The 16,188-nt window shown below is 34.5% G+C and overlaps 2 protein-coding genes across 12 annotated transcripts in view; one reads left to right on the forward strand and one right to left on the reverse strand.

Annotated features, from left to right (window-relative positions):
- eys (eyes shut) overlaps positions 1–16,188 on the reverse strand; it is a 136,240-nt gene that overhangs the window by 19,059 nt on the left and 100,993 nt on the right. For all 5 annotated transcript variants that reach the window (XM_036370328.2, XM_036370326.2, XM_036370327.2 and 2 more), the window contains exon 6: positions 9,051–9,403. In XM_036370328.2, coding sequence (XP_036226221.2) covers positions 9,051–9,403 — 353 coding nt within the window. The remainder of the gene's footprint in view (positions 1–9,050; positions 9,404–16,188) is intronic.
- Positions 1–16,188, forward strand: part of LOC106622541 (uncharacterized) — a 144,847-nt gene that overhangs the window by 16,843 nt on the left and 111,816 nt on the right. For 4 of the 7 annotated variants that reach the window (XM_036370329.2, XM_036370331.2, XM_070107452.1 and 1 more), the window contains exon 2: positions 4,258–4,314. The exons of the other annotated variants lie outside the window; for them this stretch is intronic. The gene's annotated coding sequence lies outside the window, so the exon portion shown is untranslated. The remainder of the gene's footprint in view (positions 1–4,257; positions 4,315–16,188) is intronic. 7 annotated transcript variants of the gene reach the window in all.

Consider the following 16,188-nt stretch of genomic DNA (forward strand, 5'->3'; position numbering starts at 1 on the left):
GCTGGCCAGAGGAAATTTGCTTTTTCTCTTTACATACTTGTATATACATGCACACATATATATGTATGTATGTGCAGATTATGTGAAAATAGTGCAAATTCAATATGTTATATAAATAAACTTTGTTGGCATATACTTGTATGTGGCTACTGACATGTGTGGAATTTGTGTACCAATTTGTGGGGGCTACAGTGGCGACTTTGGAGAGAGTACGTGGCAGCAAGTAGGAGTGCACACGTTTGAAGCTAATAGCTGAAATTCTTTGCAATAAAGTTTATATACGCTTTGTATTTTTCGTTAGAAGTACACTTTTTCGAACCTTTGCCTTGAATAGCCGCCAATTCAATATTTCTATATTGTTTATTGGGTTGCCTGCAACAATTGTTGCACAGTGCAAATTGAATTAAATAAGTGTGCAACATTTTTTTACTTTTGAAATAAATATACGAATTTATGTATTGGAAATATTTGCTATTGAAAAGCAAACCGTGCGCGCTTTTGTATAGTACATTCTTGCGCTTAAATGTAAGCAACCAAAAAACTAAAAGCTTTTCAAGTTCACAGAAATTTGTTAATTTGTTTGCATTTGGTGTTTAAATTATTAGAAATTTAGTTTCGGTTTATTTTATAAATTTTTAAAGGCTAATTTTATTTAAATTCAGCATTTCGAATGGTTCTTTTGTCCTACAAGCCTAAATGTAGGCAACGTTTTTGAGTTGTATGATGAGAAATTATTGAAAGTGGTGTAAGTGAAGGTTTGAGTTCTTATTTCATCGTTTATTATATTACCGTTTATTATTTTGTATCGGCATAGTGTCATATGTGCCTAAATGTAGGCAATGTGTTCTGATTTTTTCGTTTTTCATAGAGAAATCGATAAAAGTGAACGTAAATGAAGTTTGACACTTCCCAAAACATAATATCAAGAGATTTTATAAGAAATATATCTTTGGTTTTGTGTATTTAAAGTCGGAAACTAGTTATGTAATTAAAATTTAGTACAATTTGATCAAGTTATATAATTATTATGCAAATAATTAATTTTTGTAGTTTATTTAATTATTAGTTTGGGTAGTGCAGTAAGTAGTAAGTTTATTTGTATCTAAAAATAAGGCCAGGTGGCGTTGTGATAGAATTTTATAAGGAGTACATAAAATTGTATCACAGCTGATTTCTGAACAAACAAAAATATTTAATCTTTATTTCTCACACTTCCAGGTCATTTCTTGTTCTGCAAATAAAAAAAAAAATCAGGTATTTGCAAACCTTCGAGCGTATTTTAGTCATAAAAGGATACATTGAAAATTCATTATTCGTTCGAATTCGGCTTACAACGGTTCGGTATACTCGTATCGCATTAGTTCATGTGCCCTAGCGATAAGTAACGTTCAAGAGATGAATAGCTGAATAAGACATAGAATTCGAAAGCACCTGAAAAATCTTATATGGATTTATAGCTTGAGTTAATGGGTAGTTAGGTATCAAAATTTCCGATTAGATATATCAAATCTAAAGTTACAATTGCTTATTACATTTTATGTATAAGTACAAATGTATTGTCCCGGCACAATCGCCACACTGCCACTTTTTAATTGATTGCATTTGCTGCTGCTACCTTAACAAATTTTATTTCCTTTTTCATTTTCCTTCGAGAAGTGCTTCAAACACATCCAGATCTGCCACTCATGCATAATAATGCAACTTTGAGCTCATGTTTAACTACCAAAACCTTTTTGCTGTTGTTGCTTATTCTTTCTTACTTTGTAGCCCATTATAAGTAGCATTGTAGCGACACCAAGTTGTATTTTATAGCGTCCGCGTGCCACCTGCTTGTACGTGAGTGTTTTGCCTTATTGTTACACACGTGAATTTTATTGGTAACGCAGCATGGACAGCAGAAACAACAACAAAAACGCTGCAATAACAACAAATATAAGGCAATATAGTTGAAATGCGACCACGACGGCGAGAATCAGTGGCAGCAGGAATATGCGGCGAAATTGCTACAATGTACTTCAATCACACCATGTTCTGGTGTGTGTTTGTGTATATACCTTGAAGTAACGTCATATACCTTGAAATAAAATATGTTTCACTTTCATTTTGATACTCTCACCAGATGTTGCGCTGAGTATAATAAATTTGTTCCACTAACGGTTTAAACCGAAGTTGCGTGTAGAGTTAAAAATAATATGAAATAATAAGCAGAGGAATTGCAATTTGTATGTTTACTATTTTGCCAGTCCGTTTCGACACTTTAGTGAGATATGTTCTGGAAATTTGGTATAAAAAAAATCGGAAACCCCGAAATAAAGACGTTTTAAGCATATTCGTTGGACTGCCACGCCCATTCATTTATTTATTCAAAATAATGTTAAAAGTTCCTACAAATAAAGGTGCGAATTAAGAGTGGCACTCGATCCTCGAGATTTGCTGGCAATTGGGAATCGAAACTCGAACATCGAAAGTCGAAGGCATTTTATGACTTATCAAAAAATCTCAAAATTTTTATAAAATAGCGATTTAAGAAAGAAATACATGCTGCTTTTCAATGCTGGAATACATAGCTATTACTTTTTGATTTTGAAACTTTGATTTTGAAAATAGTTGTGCCAAAAAAGTTCAAAGAGTATGGTATAGTACCTATGGCCGTGATACCAGCCGCTTCTATTTGACTTTTTATATCACAGCAATTACTCAAACGATCTCAACCAACTTTAGCACATAGATATCTTCTGATACACTTTACTGCCTGCTCTTAATTTTAGGATATTTTAAATCGCTCTAGTTCATTTGACCTTGCGATAACTACTGTAACGTATTCAGCTTAAAAGAGTGAAAGCTGAATAAGCTGCATGCTACAATAAAAGCGCCCGATAAGCTTTTGGCTTTAAGCACTTATGAGAAATGAGATAATGAGAGCTGAATACATCCCTCAATGCCAAAGTACCTGAAATGCTTTATATGGAGTTATAGCGTAACGTAACAGCTTAAGAGAAGAATAGCTAAATAAAGCGGTGAATGTCGCAATGAAATAAGAGAGTAAAAGCTGAATAAAGCGCTGAGTGCCTCAATGAAAGCCACTGATAATTCTTGGCTTTCAGCACATATTCAGCTCGAGAGAATGATAACTGAATAAGGCGCTGCATGCCGCAGTGAAAGCTTTTGGCTATCAGCACTTATGACAAATGAGAGAATGAGAGCTGAATATATCCCTCAATGCCAAAACACATGAAACGCTTTATATAGAGTTCTAGTGTAACGTCCTCAGTTTAAGAGAATTATAGCGGAATAAAGTGCTGAATGCCGCAATTAAATCACCTGATAAGCTTCTGGCTATAGTACTTAATCAGCTTAAGATAATGAGAGCTTAATAAGAAGCTGTATGTCACATGAAAAGCTGTGTATGGAGTTATAGTTTAAGAGTTGTAGGGTAACGTATTCAGCATAAGTTAAAGCCGAATAAAGCGCTGAATGCAAAAGCACATGAAAAGCTTAATACGAAGTTGCAGTTTAAGGTATTGAGTGTCAAGGTATCGAAAATATCAGATTTGTTCCAAATCTTCGGCTATCATCTACATACGATAAAAAGTGCATACTTATTTCTATTATTTCTTGACCTCAATATTTTAAATTCTCCTGCGCATCTAACATGCGGTTCTGTTCATACTTTGCCTAGCTTATTTGCTTCTCGTTTCATTTTATTAGGGTTCCTTGGTTTCTCTACGAACAATACGTTGCCTTTGTGTTGGCCCTCAGTTTACTAATTTATTGCTTTTGCCAGGATTTTTCTTATTTTTATTTTCTTCTGATATTTTCAACAATGTTGTGTTGCTTTTTTTCATTTCTTTACACTTTCTTCCTTCTTTTTTATCGTTTACGCTTTGTCCTGGCATTTTTATGTGACATTCGAGAGTAGAACTTAGTGAGTTACAATTGCATTGATTGCATAATATTTACTTATTTTCCTCCCTTTTCGCTGTTTTTGCTGCGCTAAAACAATTCCTGGCATTCCTCTATTTTCTATGCAGCATAGATAATAGAAAACAACCAAAAAACATGAAATTGAAATAAAGTAAAAGCACAGGAAATGAGAAATGACCCGTATTAGTAGCTCATATGAGAAATGTTGGCCATATTGTGTATTTTCGAATTTCCTTATTTTTACTTTAGCTTTCGTCGTTTTTTTTGTTTACATTTTTTTTGTTTTGCACTTATTCAATTTATTTATTTTTTTGTTGTTTTATTGTTTGTCAGGAATTGCAGCAACAAACTGGGTCACTGATTGTTGGTTTCGGTAAACTCGAGGCTCAGGTGAGTTGTAGCTAAATCATTGATAAATTTTTCTATGCACACACACACATACACACATTGACACATATTTGTACATACATATATTTACTTGGATACGAGTATTTTCTTGTCTATTTGAATCTATTTGCCAGCTGTGTGCGCCTCACTCGTGTTCTGGCGTCTTTGTGTTTCGGGCATTCGATTGTTCAATGAATTGGAAAAGCGGGTGGTGCTGCCAAAAACTTTTCACTGTTAAATTTCAGTTTGACCATTGACAATTTGATTGCTAAGTTTGGCTCAGGGAATTTCATAAGTTTTCTTTCAATCCATTAGTTTGCATTGAAATTCCGCATTAAGAAAATTAGTTTTGAAAGTCAAATGAAGGGTAAAAATACTATATTTTTTGTTTTTGGATTGTTGTTCGGAATAATCCTAGTTATTTCTGTGTTTATGGCAGTTAAACTAAAATATTTTATATATTAAATTTTCTACTTTCGCGGTATTTTTAAGTTATTTGGTCTGGCGTTATCAAAATAAATAAGTTAATGAAAACTTATAAAATTATAAAAAAACTTTTTTGGTTTTTTTTTAACCTGAACAATGTATATTAAGATTGCCACGAATTTTCCACCCAGTAGAAAAAGTGCCAGACATTCTAAAGTATATATATAGTTAAATGAAATGAAATCAATGTGACGAGCCGAGTCAATTTAGCCATGCTCGTCTGTCTGTTCGTATGTAGTTTTTGAGTTATCGATCTGAAATTTTGCACACTTCTTTTTCTCGCTAAGAATTTGCTCAATTGTCGGAATCGCCGTTATGGGAGCACTATAGCATATAGCTGCCATACAAACTGAACTATCAAAATCATGTCTTTGTATGGAAAACTTTTTTATTTGACAGGGTATCTTTACGAAATTTTGTAAAAATTATTATGCAAGGCAATGCTACGATTTCCGAACAAATCGTGTAGATCGGAGCACTATAGCATATAGCTGCGGTACAAACTGACCGATCAAAATCAAGTTCTTCTATGGCAAACTTTTTTATTTGACAAATTGTATTTATGAAATTTGACATAGATTATTATCAAATACTTGTACAGTGCAAAAATCTCAAGACAAATTGTTCGGATTGGAGCACTGTAGCAAATAGCTGCAGCAGTGTAAGCTGTTCGATGAAAATCAAGATTTTTTTATACCCTTTTATACTATAAATAAAAGTACCGGTGAAGAATATTGCAGCTACGGTGCGGCCGAATTTAATATTTTGTTTTTGTAATATAGTAATAATTTCTGGTAGAATAAGTGGTCTAACAATTAATCCTAATACTTTCACACAAGGTTTTTTTTTCCCAATTTTCCCCCAATATTTGATATTTTCACTAAAGAAGCAGGTATATTTGTATATGTATATATATATTCACCTATGTATGTAAAATATGCTAAAATACTATACTTGACCCAACACTTGAGCTTGAATGAGCATTTAATAACTCAAAAACACATATTTCACAGGAAGCATATTTGTACACCACAGACATATTTATTACATATCCATGTGAAGTATATATATATATATGTGTATGTACATATTTTATGATTTTATTGGTTCAACCGCACATCAGGCCACCACTTTCACTTTAGCTCACTAGCCAAGCGTTATTCAAGTGCAATAAGCCAACTTACAGTGTTTGTTGGCCATGACCAAAAAGGACCCAAGTAAAAGCGTCGCAAATGATCAGCTTAGTGAATGAGCACCAACTTATCGGAAATTAGGCGAAAATGGAAGAGGCAAGAGCATGCAAGTGCGCATAAGTGCGGAAAAAGTGTAGCATAAGTATATGTGTATGTATTAGTGGCAGTAGTAGTAGTATACGTATTTATTTGCCTATTTACGAGCTATAAATTTCCGAATACTTTGGTAATGCGTATTTCGTGCTCAACTCGTTGACCGTCATTGGATCGAAAATGCACATTTTGCCACATGCTGATGAATTTACGTTAATAGCCACAAACATTCAATGAACCAAAAGCGAAGATGTCACGTATTTATATTTACGTATTTATACGCACATACTCATATGAGACATTAAATATGAAAGTGTATGTAGATATATTTGAAATATGTTCATTTATATTGAATATAGTAAGATTAATAATTATAACTAATAAAAATAAAAAAACAAAAACCTTAAAAATAAATTCTGTACCAAATTTCTTGAAGATATCTCTTTAAATAAAAAAGTTTTCCACATAAGAACTTGCTTTTGATGGTTCAGTTTGTATGGCAGCTATATGCTATAGTAGCCCAATCTGAACAATTATTTCGGATATTGAAAAGGTTTTATCTACAAGAACTTCGGTCAGTTTGTATGGCAGGTTCTTGGCGAGAAAAAGAAGTGTGCAAAATTTCAGACCGATAACTCAAAAACTAAGGGACTAGTTCACGTATATGCTGATAGGAAGACGGTCAGACCGTCGGAAAGACCAACTCTTTTTTTCTTAAACCTTAGTTACTTGTATCGTTACCATAAAACTTTATTTTCTATAACAAATAAGAAAATAATTTAATCGTTGCCTACATTTCGGCGCAGTGTCATGTTAACATAATAGTCAAGTCAAAATATAGTAAAAGTCTCATAAAATGCTAGATGTTCTCACATTTATTTTCTCCCACTTTTTTACTATTACTCAATATAACGACGTAGAATGGGTTTAATTTATTATTGGTTGCTCAAATAGCAAACACACACATACAACTGAACTTATGATGGCATACCACACAAGTTGTCATATTTACTTGCAGCCGTGCATATGTGTATGGGAGATAATAACCGTTTGAAGTGAATTACTTGAGTACACTATTCAAACATTTTGGCTCAAGGCGCACTTGACCATTTTGCCCCACTAATGCCAGCGCTCATGCTCAATGATAATAATGCCAGACGGCAGTTTAAGAGCATTCGGCTCGGGGCGATATGAGCAAGCACGCATACATACATATATAAATATGAACGTGCAGACACACATATATAGCAGTATGTACATACATTTCAGCACATATTATATATTATATATATGCATATAACATATATATGTGTGTATGTATGCTTTTATTACGGAGCATATTCTTTATAGCTTGCCAAATCCTTAGTGGATAATGCACTCTTCAAGCTTGTAAAAAAAGGCGAAAGCACGACACAAACCACATTTTTATTGCTCTCCGGGGACTATTTACCGAATATCGAAAATAGAGAAATAAGTAGGTAAGCAAATGGAACTAATAAAACTAACACTGGCAAGTAGTTATTTAGACAAAGGAAACTCGTAAGGCAAAGAGCAAAACGAGCGCAGAATGAGGGAAAATGAGGAGAAAGCGAGAAAATAAATATCCCTAACGGCAAACCTAGAATATGTAGTAGTAAGCGCAGTGCCTTCCCTTCACATCGACGTACTATAACGGTATGTAAAAAGGTATGTAAATAGATGCGCGTGGCGCTAACGGAAGCGGAAGGGCATTCTCATTCACGAAATTACCGCTTTTAGCCTTAATGAGCTTTCACGCCGAAATTATGTCCTTTGGCGGCATTTCCGATCGACCCCTCAACGCTTTCACTCAGAGCTCTCCATCCAATCGCTCACACAGCGCAGCTTGGCATGGAGTGAGGCGACTTTCTCAAGAGCCATTATTGTGTGCACGCAATTACGATAATTATAGCGCGATAACAATTGTCCTGGCAGTCGTCCTCGTTGCTTTGGTTAGCATCTTTGCCTTGACGTTTGCCTTTACCTAGGCTATCATTGTAGTTATGGTATTGTTATGACTGTTGTTGTTGTTCTTGTTGTTATATGTGTACGACCACTAAGTATATGCATTGATTTGTCCGCTAAATGATGCTAGCTTCGGTTACTCTATCGGCTTGACTAGTTTGGCAGGCACGAAATACACATATATGTACATACATATGTGTGAGTGGATGTGTGTGTGGTTATTGTTGGATTAAGGGCTATCATTCTAAGTTGTATGCTAAGCAGTTGCAGTACTCGAAGGTGTGTTCAAAGTTTGGCCGCTCTGTTTGTTCTAAGATACTTGTGGAAGCGAAAATAACATGGGAATACCAAAATTTTATACAAATTCTCAATTATATGAAAAATAATGCTTGCTGCCTAAAAATATGCAAATAATTTTTAGAACTTCGAATTGCTGTCCCGCTTTGATCGATCTGGCCACACTAGATATTATTCAGTGGCATTTTCTCTTTATGACATCTCTATTAAAAGAAAAAAATTAGTTGCCGCCTAAAAATATGCAAATAATTTTTAGAACTTCGAATTTATGTTCCGCGCTGATCGATCTGGCCACACTAGATAACATTCGGTGACTTTTTCTCATTATGACATCTTAATTAAAGGGAAAAAATTAGTTGCCGCCTAAAAATATGCAAATAATTTTTAGAACTTCGAATTGCTGTTCCGCTTTGATCGATCTGGCCACACTAGAAAATTTTCGTTTGGGTCTTTGTGATTATGGCAATTATGTGTATATTTCTGCTTATTCCATTTCAGGGCAAGAGCGCCCTAATATATGCAATAATTTTTTGAAAACTTCAAAATTTGTTCGAGTGAACATTTGTATATTATGCTAGTATTTAATAAAAGCACAGCCACATATATTAATATAAAATTACAGTTATTTTAAAATTCGATCTAAGTTTTAAAAATGTGTTGCAAATATTATGCTCTACTAGTACTTACTCTGCTCTTATTGTTATCTCATTGCCCGTATTCACCGGTGTCTCCAGCTCACTGAGCAGCATCGTTTGTAAACCGCAAGAGAATTGGAATTGTAATAGACCCTTCTGCAGGAACAGCGCCATGTAGTGACCGCCCTTGGTGCCCTGAGCAGCGGCCAGCATTATCAGACCGTTTGTGGCACGTGTGCGCACTTTCAGTTGTACATGCATCGGCAGCACCGAATCCAATGACTCATGATGTGGTATGTCCTTGTGGATGCGGTGCGACACATATGAATCGCCGGAGAAGGCGGCATTCTTGATGATGATGGGTAACTCGCACAGTGCACCTTGGCGGTCAAAGCGGCAGACACACTGCAATTGAAGAGAAAATAAAAGAAAAATATAACATTTTTGGAATATTTAAAAAAATATGAGTGGATATTCATTAGAATATGCAAAAGCCCTCAAAGTTTAATGCACATAACAACATAATTAAAAATTTATTTTTATTTTTTTTTTTTGTAAAAACTCTGCCAGTAAAAACTAAGCATGTGTTGCTAAAGTACACAATTTACACTTACGCAGCGGTCCAATCGTCGAAGTTCCATATAAAATTCGAAACTTTAAAGCAGTGAATTTTGAAATTTTACAACATTACTGTTAACTCGTGTATACTATACATATTTGTGTGAGTTAACAGGTTTATTTGTTTGCCAGCATATTTGTCTGTGGTTTGCCAAACTGTCGCTAAACTTTCTCTTGCTCTTCCACTGCTAGCCCTTGTCCTTCTGTGACTACTTGCCACAAATTACAACAAATAAACAATGAAAAATTCTTTAATGATATAATAATTTGAGGTACGGTCGTGTGTGTGATTTGCGTAGCAGACCCATACGCTTTAACAGCATAATACACCAATACGTATGCACATGCTTTTATTTGAGTTTCTTTATGGCAAAGCGACACATTTTATTACTGTGCGCTTAAGTGTGGAGGGTATAGTTTTAAGTAGTCGCTATACTACCGTATACTAGTTATGGTAGTTTACCTCAGTACTTATATACAACTTGTTGCCAAAACTTTTGTATGCCTTTTGCTTTGCAGTCGACAGTGCGTATACGTAACATATGAAATAAATGCATAAGTACATTCATGGGGATGAGTTTTACATAGACATATTGACAGACACATAAATGAGTTTATGTAGTATATAAAAATATATGCTCCCATATACATATTTATATAACTTTTTATATATTTATATCATTGTGTGTGCATATATTAGTGAACAAATGCTTTTTAGCGCCCTTTCTAAAAAAGTCAAATGGCTTGTAACTTTGTATTCTTTTTTTATGTATCATATGTGATATATGTATATATATTTTTTTTTGTGATATTTGATATTAAGTTGAGCGCTTTAAACAGTTTTGAACACATTTTTTGTGCCAAATTATATGAAATGATTATGTAGAGCTAAATGTTGATAAAGGCTTGTGATATTTCAATGTGAGTGTATTAAAAGGCTGTACGTTTAAAGCTGTTTTTTTTTTGATTGTGACAACTGAAGTTTTAGTTTTTGCTTTAAAAAAATTATTCAACATAAAGTAGCTGTTTATTTTCCATTTAAACCGTGCCTAAAACTTTTTGCTTTTCTCATGTGTTTAACAGGTGACTATTTGATATTTTGCATTAAGCAAGTAAATCTACAACTTAGAGAAAAGGATATTATAAAACTAAATTTTAAATTTTACAAAATACGATTAATACATTTTTTCTTAAAACCATTTCTTTAAAAGTTATACACGGTTAAGATTAGATATCAAGTGTATTGAGCATTCATACACTACATGTCGTGTGAGCAACACACAACGTACTACATGTCGTATGAGCAACACAGCATTTATTAGGCACACCATGCATACCTTATGCTGTGCCTTATAAATGCTGTGTTGCTATGGTTATTTCAAGGGTACTTTCTCTACTTAGCTTTTTGAAAATTCGTTGTCTTCGCTGTGGAGCATAGTTATAAGTTGATTAGGTAAACAATTTTTTATTATAAGACTGTACGCTTAACAGTTTCATTATGATTAAGTTTATTTATATGAACCGAACAGACAGAAGACAGTTTATTTGGTGTTAAGTTAGGTTATGCTACCTTTTGCTTTTATATAATGTGTCACAAGCGGAGCTTAATATCTGATAAAGTCAACCAGAGGCTTATGTTTATTATGAGGTGATTCGAGGAAGATATGGTACTGTTAAATTTTCCAATTAAAATACAATAAGTACATGGTCAAAATAGCCAAAGGCAATTCTCAATTAACTTGTTCCCGAGAAAACTGAGGTAAACAAATATTTTATTTTAAATAAGCCAGCTTTTTATTAAAAAAAAGTTTTATAATTGTTATTTATTTCGTTGGATTGTTTTGAAAAACTTCAATTTTTAAGCCTTGACTATTTGTTTAAATTTTGCCGGCTGGTAACGTCATTTTCATGCACTTTTTAATTGTAACATATAAAGATTTAATTTTCAAAAGCTTTTCAAAATTTTGACACATATTTTTGAAAGTGTGGCAACTTTGTGGGCAGTTTAACACTTTTGTTTGAGCCTTAGAAATTCTTTAAATTTTTGTATCCACACTTCAATTCAACAATTTTCGTATTTTTCGAATTTATGGTGGCAACACCATAAAATAATATTTTCTTTAATGAAAGTTTTTCTCTTATTCTTTAACAGGCGAATTTTTTCTAAATGTGTTTGTAAGTGTGGCAACCTTGTAGCAACTTTAATAATTATGTGTGAGTTTTAAAAATTATTTAAATTTTTGTAAGAACACTTTAATTTTAAAAATTTTTGGTTTTTGGAATTTATGTTTTTTTAAATTTTTTTTTCGACATTGGTTTGAAGTCTGGCCACTCCATAAATTATTATGATATTTTTTTAATCAAGTTTTTTCATTTACTTTTGCAAAAGGCTATTGCATTTCAATCACTTAGAAGGTTTGGGGAATTTTTTTTTAAAATGTGGCAATTTCGTAGCAACTTAAACACTTATGTGTAAGCTTTAGAAACGATTTAAATTTTTGTTTGCATACTTCCATTTCAAAATTTTCGAGTTTTTGAATTTTTGTTGGTAGGTAGGTAGGTAGAGTGGCTGTCTAACGACGCACCTAGGCCTATAGGAGGCCCATTGTGATACCACCGGGACTAATGTTTCCTCACTCTATCGTCTCCTCTCTGAACCAACCTGTGCTCCTGATGAAGTTCATCAGTACAAATAATTTTATATTAGCAACTTCCGATACGTCGTCAAGGAATCCACGACCGATAGTTGCGATTCTTTTCTTGTATAGAGCTGTACATTCGCATAGAAGATGCTTTACTGTCTCTTCTTCTTCTACTTCTTGACAGCTTCTACAATAGTTGTTGTATGATACACCTAGCCTACTGGAATGTCTACCAATTAGACCGTAACCTGTTAATACTCCTATCAGAGTTCTTATATCATTCCTTTTAAATTTTAGTAGTCGGTTTGTGCGACTCACGCTCCATTCCTGCCACGTTAGTCTGCTGGTTGAGCAGGTTATTGATTGTCTCCACCGATACTCTGCTATACTTATAGCATGTTCGCTGATTAAGTGTTTGCAAGTTGCCAGAGGTATAAAAATACCCTCTTTTTCAGGGGTTAGTTGCAAAGTGGTGCCTTTTCTGGCTAGTTCATCTGCTTCGCAGTTACCAGGGATATCACTACAAGTATGTCCTGGAACCCATTGCAGGTTTATTGTGAAGTAGGATGTGAGATCCTCTAATAGGTCAAGACATTCTTTCACTAGCTTGGATGAGACCATTGGAGACTTGAGTGATTTCAAGGCCGCTTGGCTATCCGTATATATATATATGCTCCTTGTTGTGAGCACACTTTTTGTCAATACCACAAGGCTTTCTGTAATTGCTGTGATCTCCGCCTGGAAGACACTGCAGTGGTCTGGTAAACGACTAGATGCTAATTCCTGTATTACTGTCCATCTCGTCCCTTTTCCACTCCTCTCTTGTGGGGAAGGCAATATTGTGGACCGAATTTAGTTTCAGTTCTATTGGATTGCGGAAATCCGTGGTTTTGGGTAGGAAAATCTTTGTAAATATTTTCCTAAAGTCTGGTGGCAACTATATTAAATACTGCAATATTTATATAACGAAATTTGTTTTACAAACCTTTGTAAAAGGCTATCGCATGTTGTAGCCTTCGACACCGTTTAATGTTTGACACCTGCACTTCAATTCATAATTTGTCGTTTAATTTCTTTTTTTTTGTAGAATAGCAGTGTTCCGGAATCTGGTGGCTACTATGTACATAAAATAATATTTTTGTATTGAGACTTGATTAAATAACCTGCCATGATTTTAAGTGGTTAATTATGTAAAAATAGTTTTGTACTCACAGTTTCTTTAATATTGAAAATTTATTCAATTTTGTTCAAAATATATTTAAAGAAAATTTTGGAAATTTTAAAAAATATTTATTTCCTTAATTTACAATAGAAGTGAGTATTGTCTGTCTTCAGAGTGCATATTTATTACAACAATACACCACATAGAAGCAGCTAACTTCTGCAGTTGCCTACCGATATGTTGGTTTACCGTTGCTCCTGGCTGCTGTTTATCATAAGAGTTAGTGTTAGCAAACAGTTAGAAATCGCCAAGGTACGCAGGTTTTTAGTTAAGTGAAAACACACACAAGCACACCAACATATGCTGACACATAACCACTCAATACATACGCAAGAGACACACGTTTGTGCAACTTGACTTTATGCGCTGTGTTGCAAGCCACTTACTTACCGGCTGCTGTTGCATAAGCAAACTTTTTGTGGTTCAAATTAAAGTTGACTTAAAAGTGCGCTGCGGCAAAAGAACTTACTTAATGCCACAAGATAATGGAATTACACACACTAGCGCAATCACGCACACACACACACGCGCGCGCTCGCCTACTCGGCACACAGGTGCAACAACAGCAAAAACAATAGCAATACAACAGCTAACACTAATGTCACTGTAGCTTTGGTGTAGTTGCCACGTTGTTTGTCAGCTCTATGCCGCAAGGTCACTTTTTCATATAGGCACACACACACACACACATAAATGTGTTGGCGCATATGGTACCTGTGACATTAAGCGACTACACATATATGCAAGTGCTGCTTGCCACAATTTCGTTGTGGGCTCACCAGGCGTCAACTACTTTGCGAAAGCGAAAACATTGTCGACAACTTGCTTGACTCTATGCTGTTGATGTACGCAAGCAACAACTTTTCCTTTAAAAATAGTAAAAAAAAAATAAAGAAAAAATGAAATAAATGCAATGAGAAAAAAAATTAAAAAACTGTTAAAAAAATATAAAAAAAGTTAAAAAAATATAAAAAATACAACAAAATTAAAACAAAAAAAATTGTAATAATGGAGAAGGCCATTTAAAATGGTGGCATACAACACAGCGGTGGCATATGGAGGAAATTAGCAACGAATTGCCTTGAAAAGCCGTCGCTCAATCGCAAACCGCTGCGAACAATCGCTGTGCGGTGCGTTGCAACAGGGCTCAAGTCCAGCCTCTCTGTCATGCTGATAGTTTAATTACTTATGAAACATAAAGTGGCAAGCTAGCGGAGTTCATGTCAGTGGGCAGGTCGTAGGTGAAAACTTTGACACAAATGGTCGTAGTTCGTTCGCTCGCTAGCACTCGGCACTCAATGCAAACGGTGCTAAAAGGTTAATGCATGCACATAGCCATGCTGCTTGTATGTGTGGCTTTATGGTGTATAAAAGCTGGCTTTGCATATGCAAAATAGTGACGCTTTACACACTACCACATGCGAAAAAGTTCATAAAGTGTCATGTGCAGTGGCAGTCAGGTGGCAGGTAGCTGTCAGCCTATCAGACGCTTACACAAAAAGGAAAGTGTGTGTGTGTGTTAGTGTTGGTTTTTTCATTTGTAAACTATCGCCTAGTAGATAAATGTTGTGAAAATTAAATTCGTGCGCTTGCAATTGCCTGCGGTGTGTTTGCGCCTTAAAGTATGCTTCTGCAAATATTAAACTGCATACAAAGCCTTAAGTTTTTAGCTTTGGATTCCACTTTTTAAATAACTGTAGCGCTGATAACTTTAATTAAGTTTATACCCTGACACCGTAAATACCCTGCCACGAAGTATAACCAGAAGGGTGCATATAAATGATCAGCGTGTCGAGCTGAGTCAATTTAGTCATGCCTGTCTCTCTGTCTGCATATATGCAAACTAGTCGCTCAGTTTTTGAGATATCGATCTGAAATTTTTAACATGCTCGTTTTTCCCCAAGAAGCTACTTATTTGTCCAAATCGCCGATGTCGAACCACTAGATCTTGTTGCTGCTATACACATTACCAGACAAAACTCAAGTCCTTGTATGGAAAACTTTTTTATTTGATTAAGATATCTTCATGAAATTTAGCATGAATTATTGCTCAAGATAATGCTACAATCTCCGAAGAAATTGTACAGATCGGACTACTATAGCATATAGTTGCCATACAAACTGCATGATAAAATTAAAATAAATATATATTTATATTCTTTTTTGCTATAAGAAATGCACCTGTGAACGGCATTAAAACTATTGTAAGACTTGAACTTGACTTGAAGACAAAGTTAATGTTTTTTCCTTGATTTATATAATTTAGTTTAATATGCTGAATACCTCCTATATTCCTCGAATAACTATTGATTATGATTTCTGTCTTATAACTGTACACAATTTTATGGCGACATAAGAGTAAATATGTATATTGAGAAAGCTAAGAAAACCATTGCACCGTGATACTGCATAGTTACATTTTCCTTCCAATATTTTTATTAATAGCTGGAATGACTGTACAAACGTTATCCTGTGCGTACGTAGGCTTGACTGCTACTAACAAGTTTCGCCGACTCACTTTTCTTTTAATTGAGTTAAATTACAAGCTGCTGAACAATGTTTTTCGTCGAATCACAAACGAAGAAAGTTTATGATTTTTAAAAGCGAGTGCACGCAAGGTATAATGGACAAAGTGAGAAGCTTGAATTTTCAATATATAAGAGAACACTGCATGATCTCAGGGTGCAAATGCGAAACCAAACAAAAAT

This window comes from Bactrocera oleae, chromosome 3 (assembly GCF_042242935.1).
Source record: "Bactrocera oleae isolate idBacOlea1 chromosome 3, idBacOlea1, whole genome shotgun sequence".
Taxonomy (NCBI): domain Eukaryota; kingdom Metazoa; phylum Arthropoda; class Insecta; order Diptera; family Tephritidae; genus Bactrocera; species Bactrocera oleae.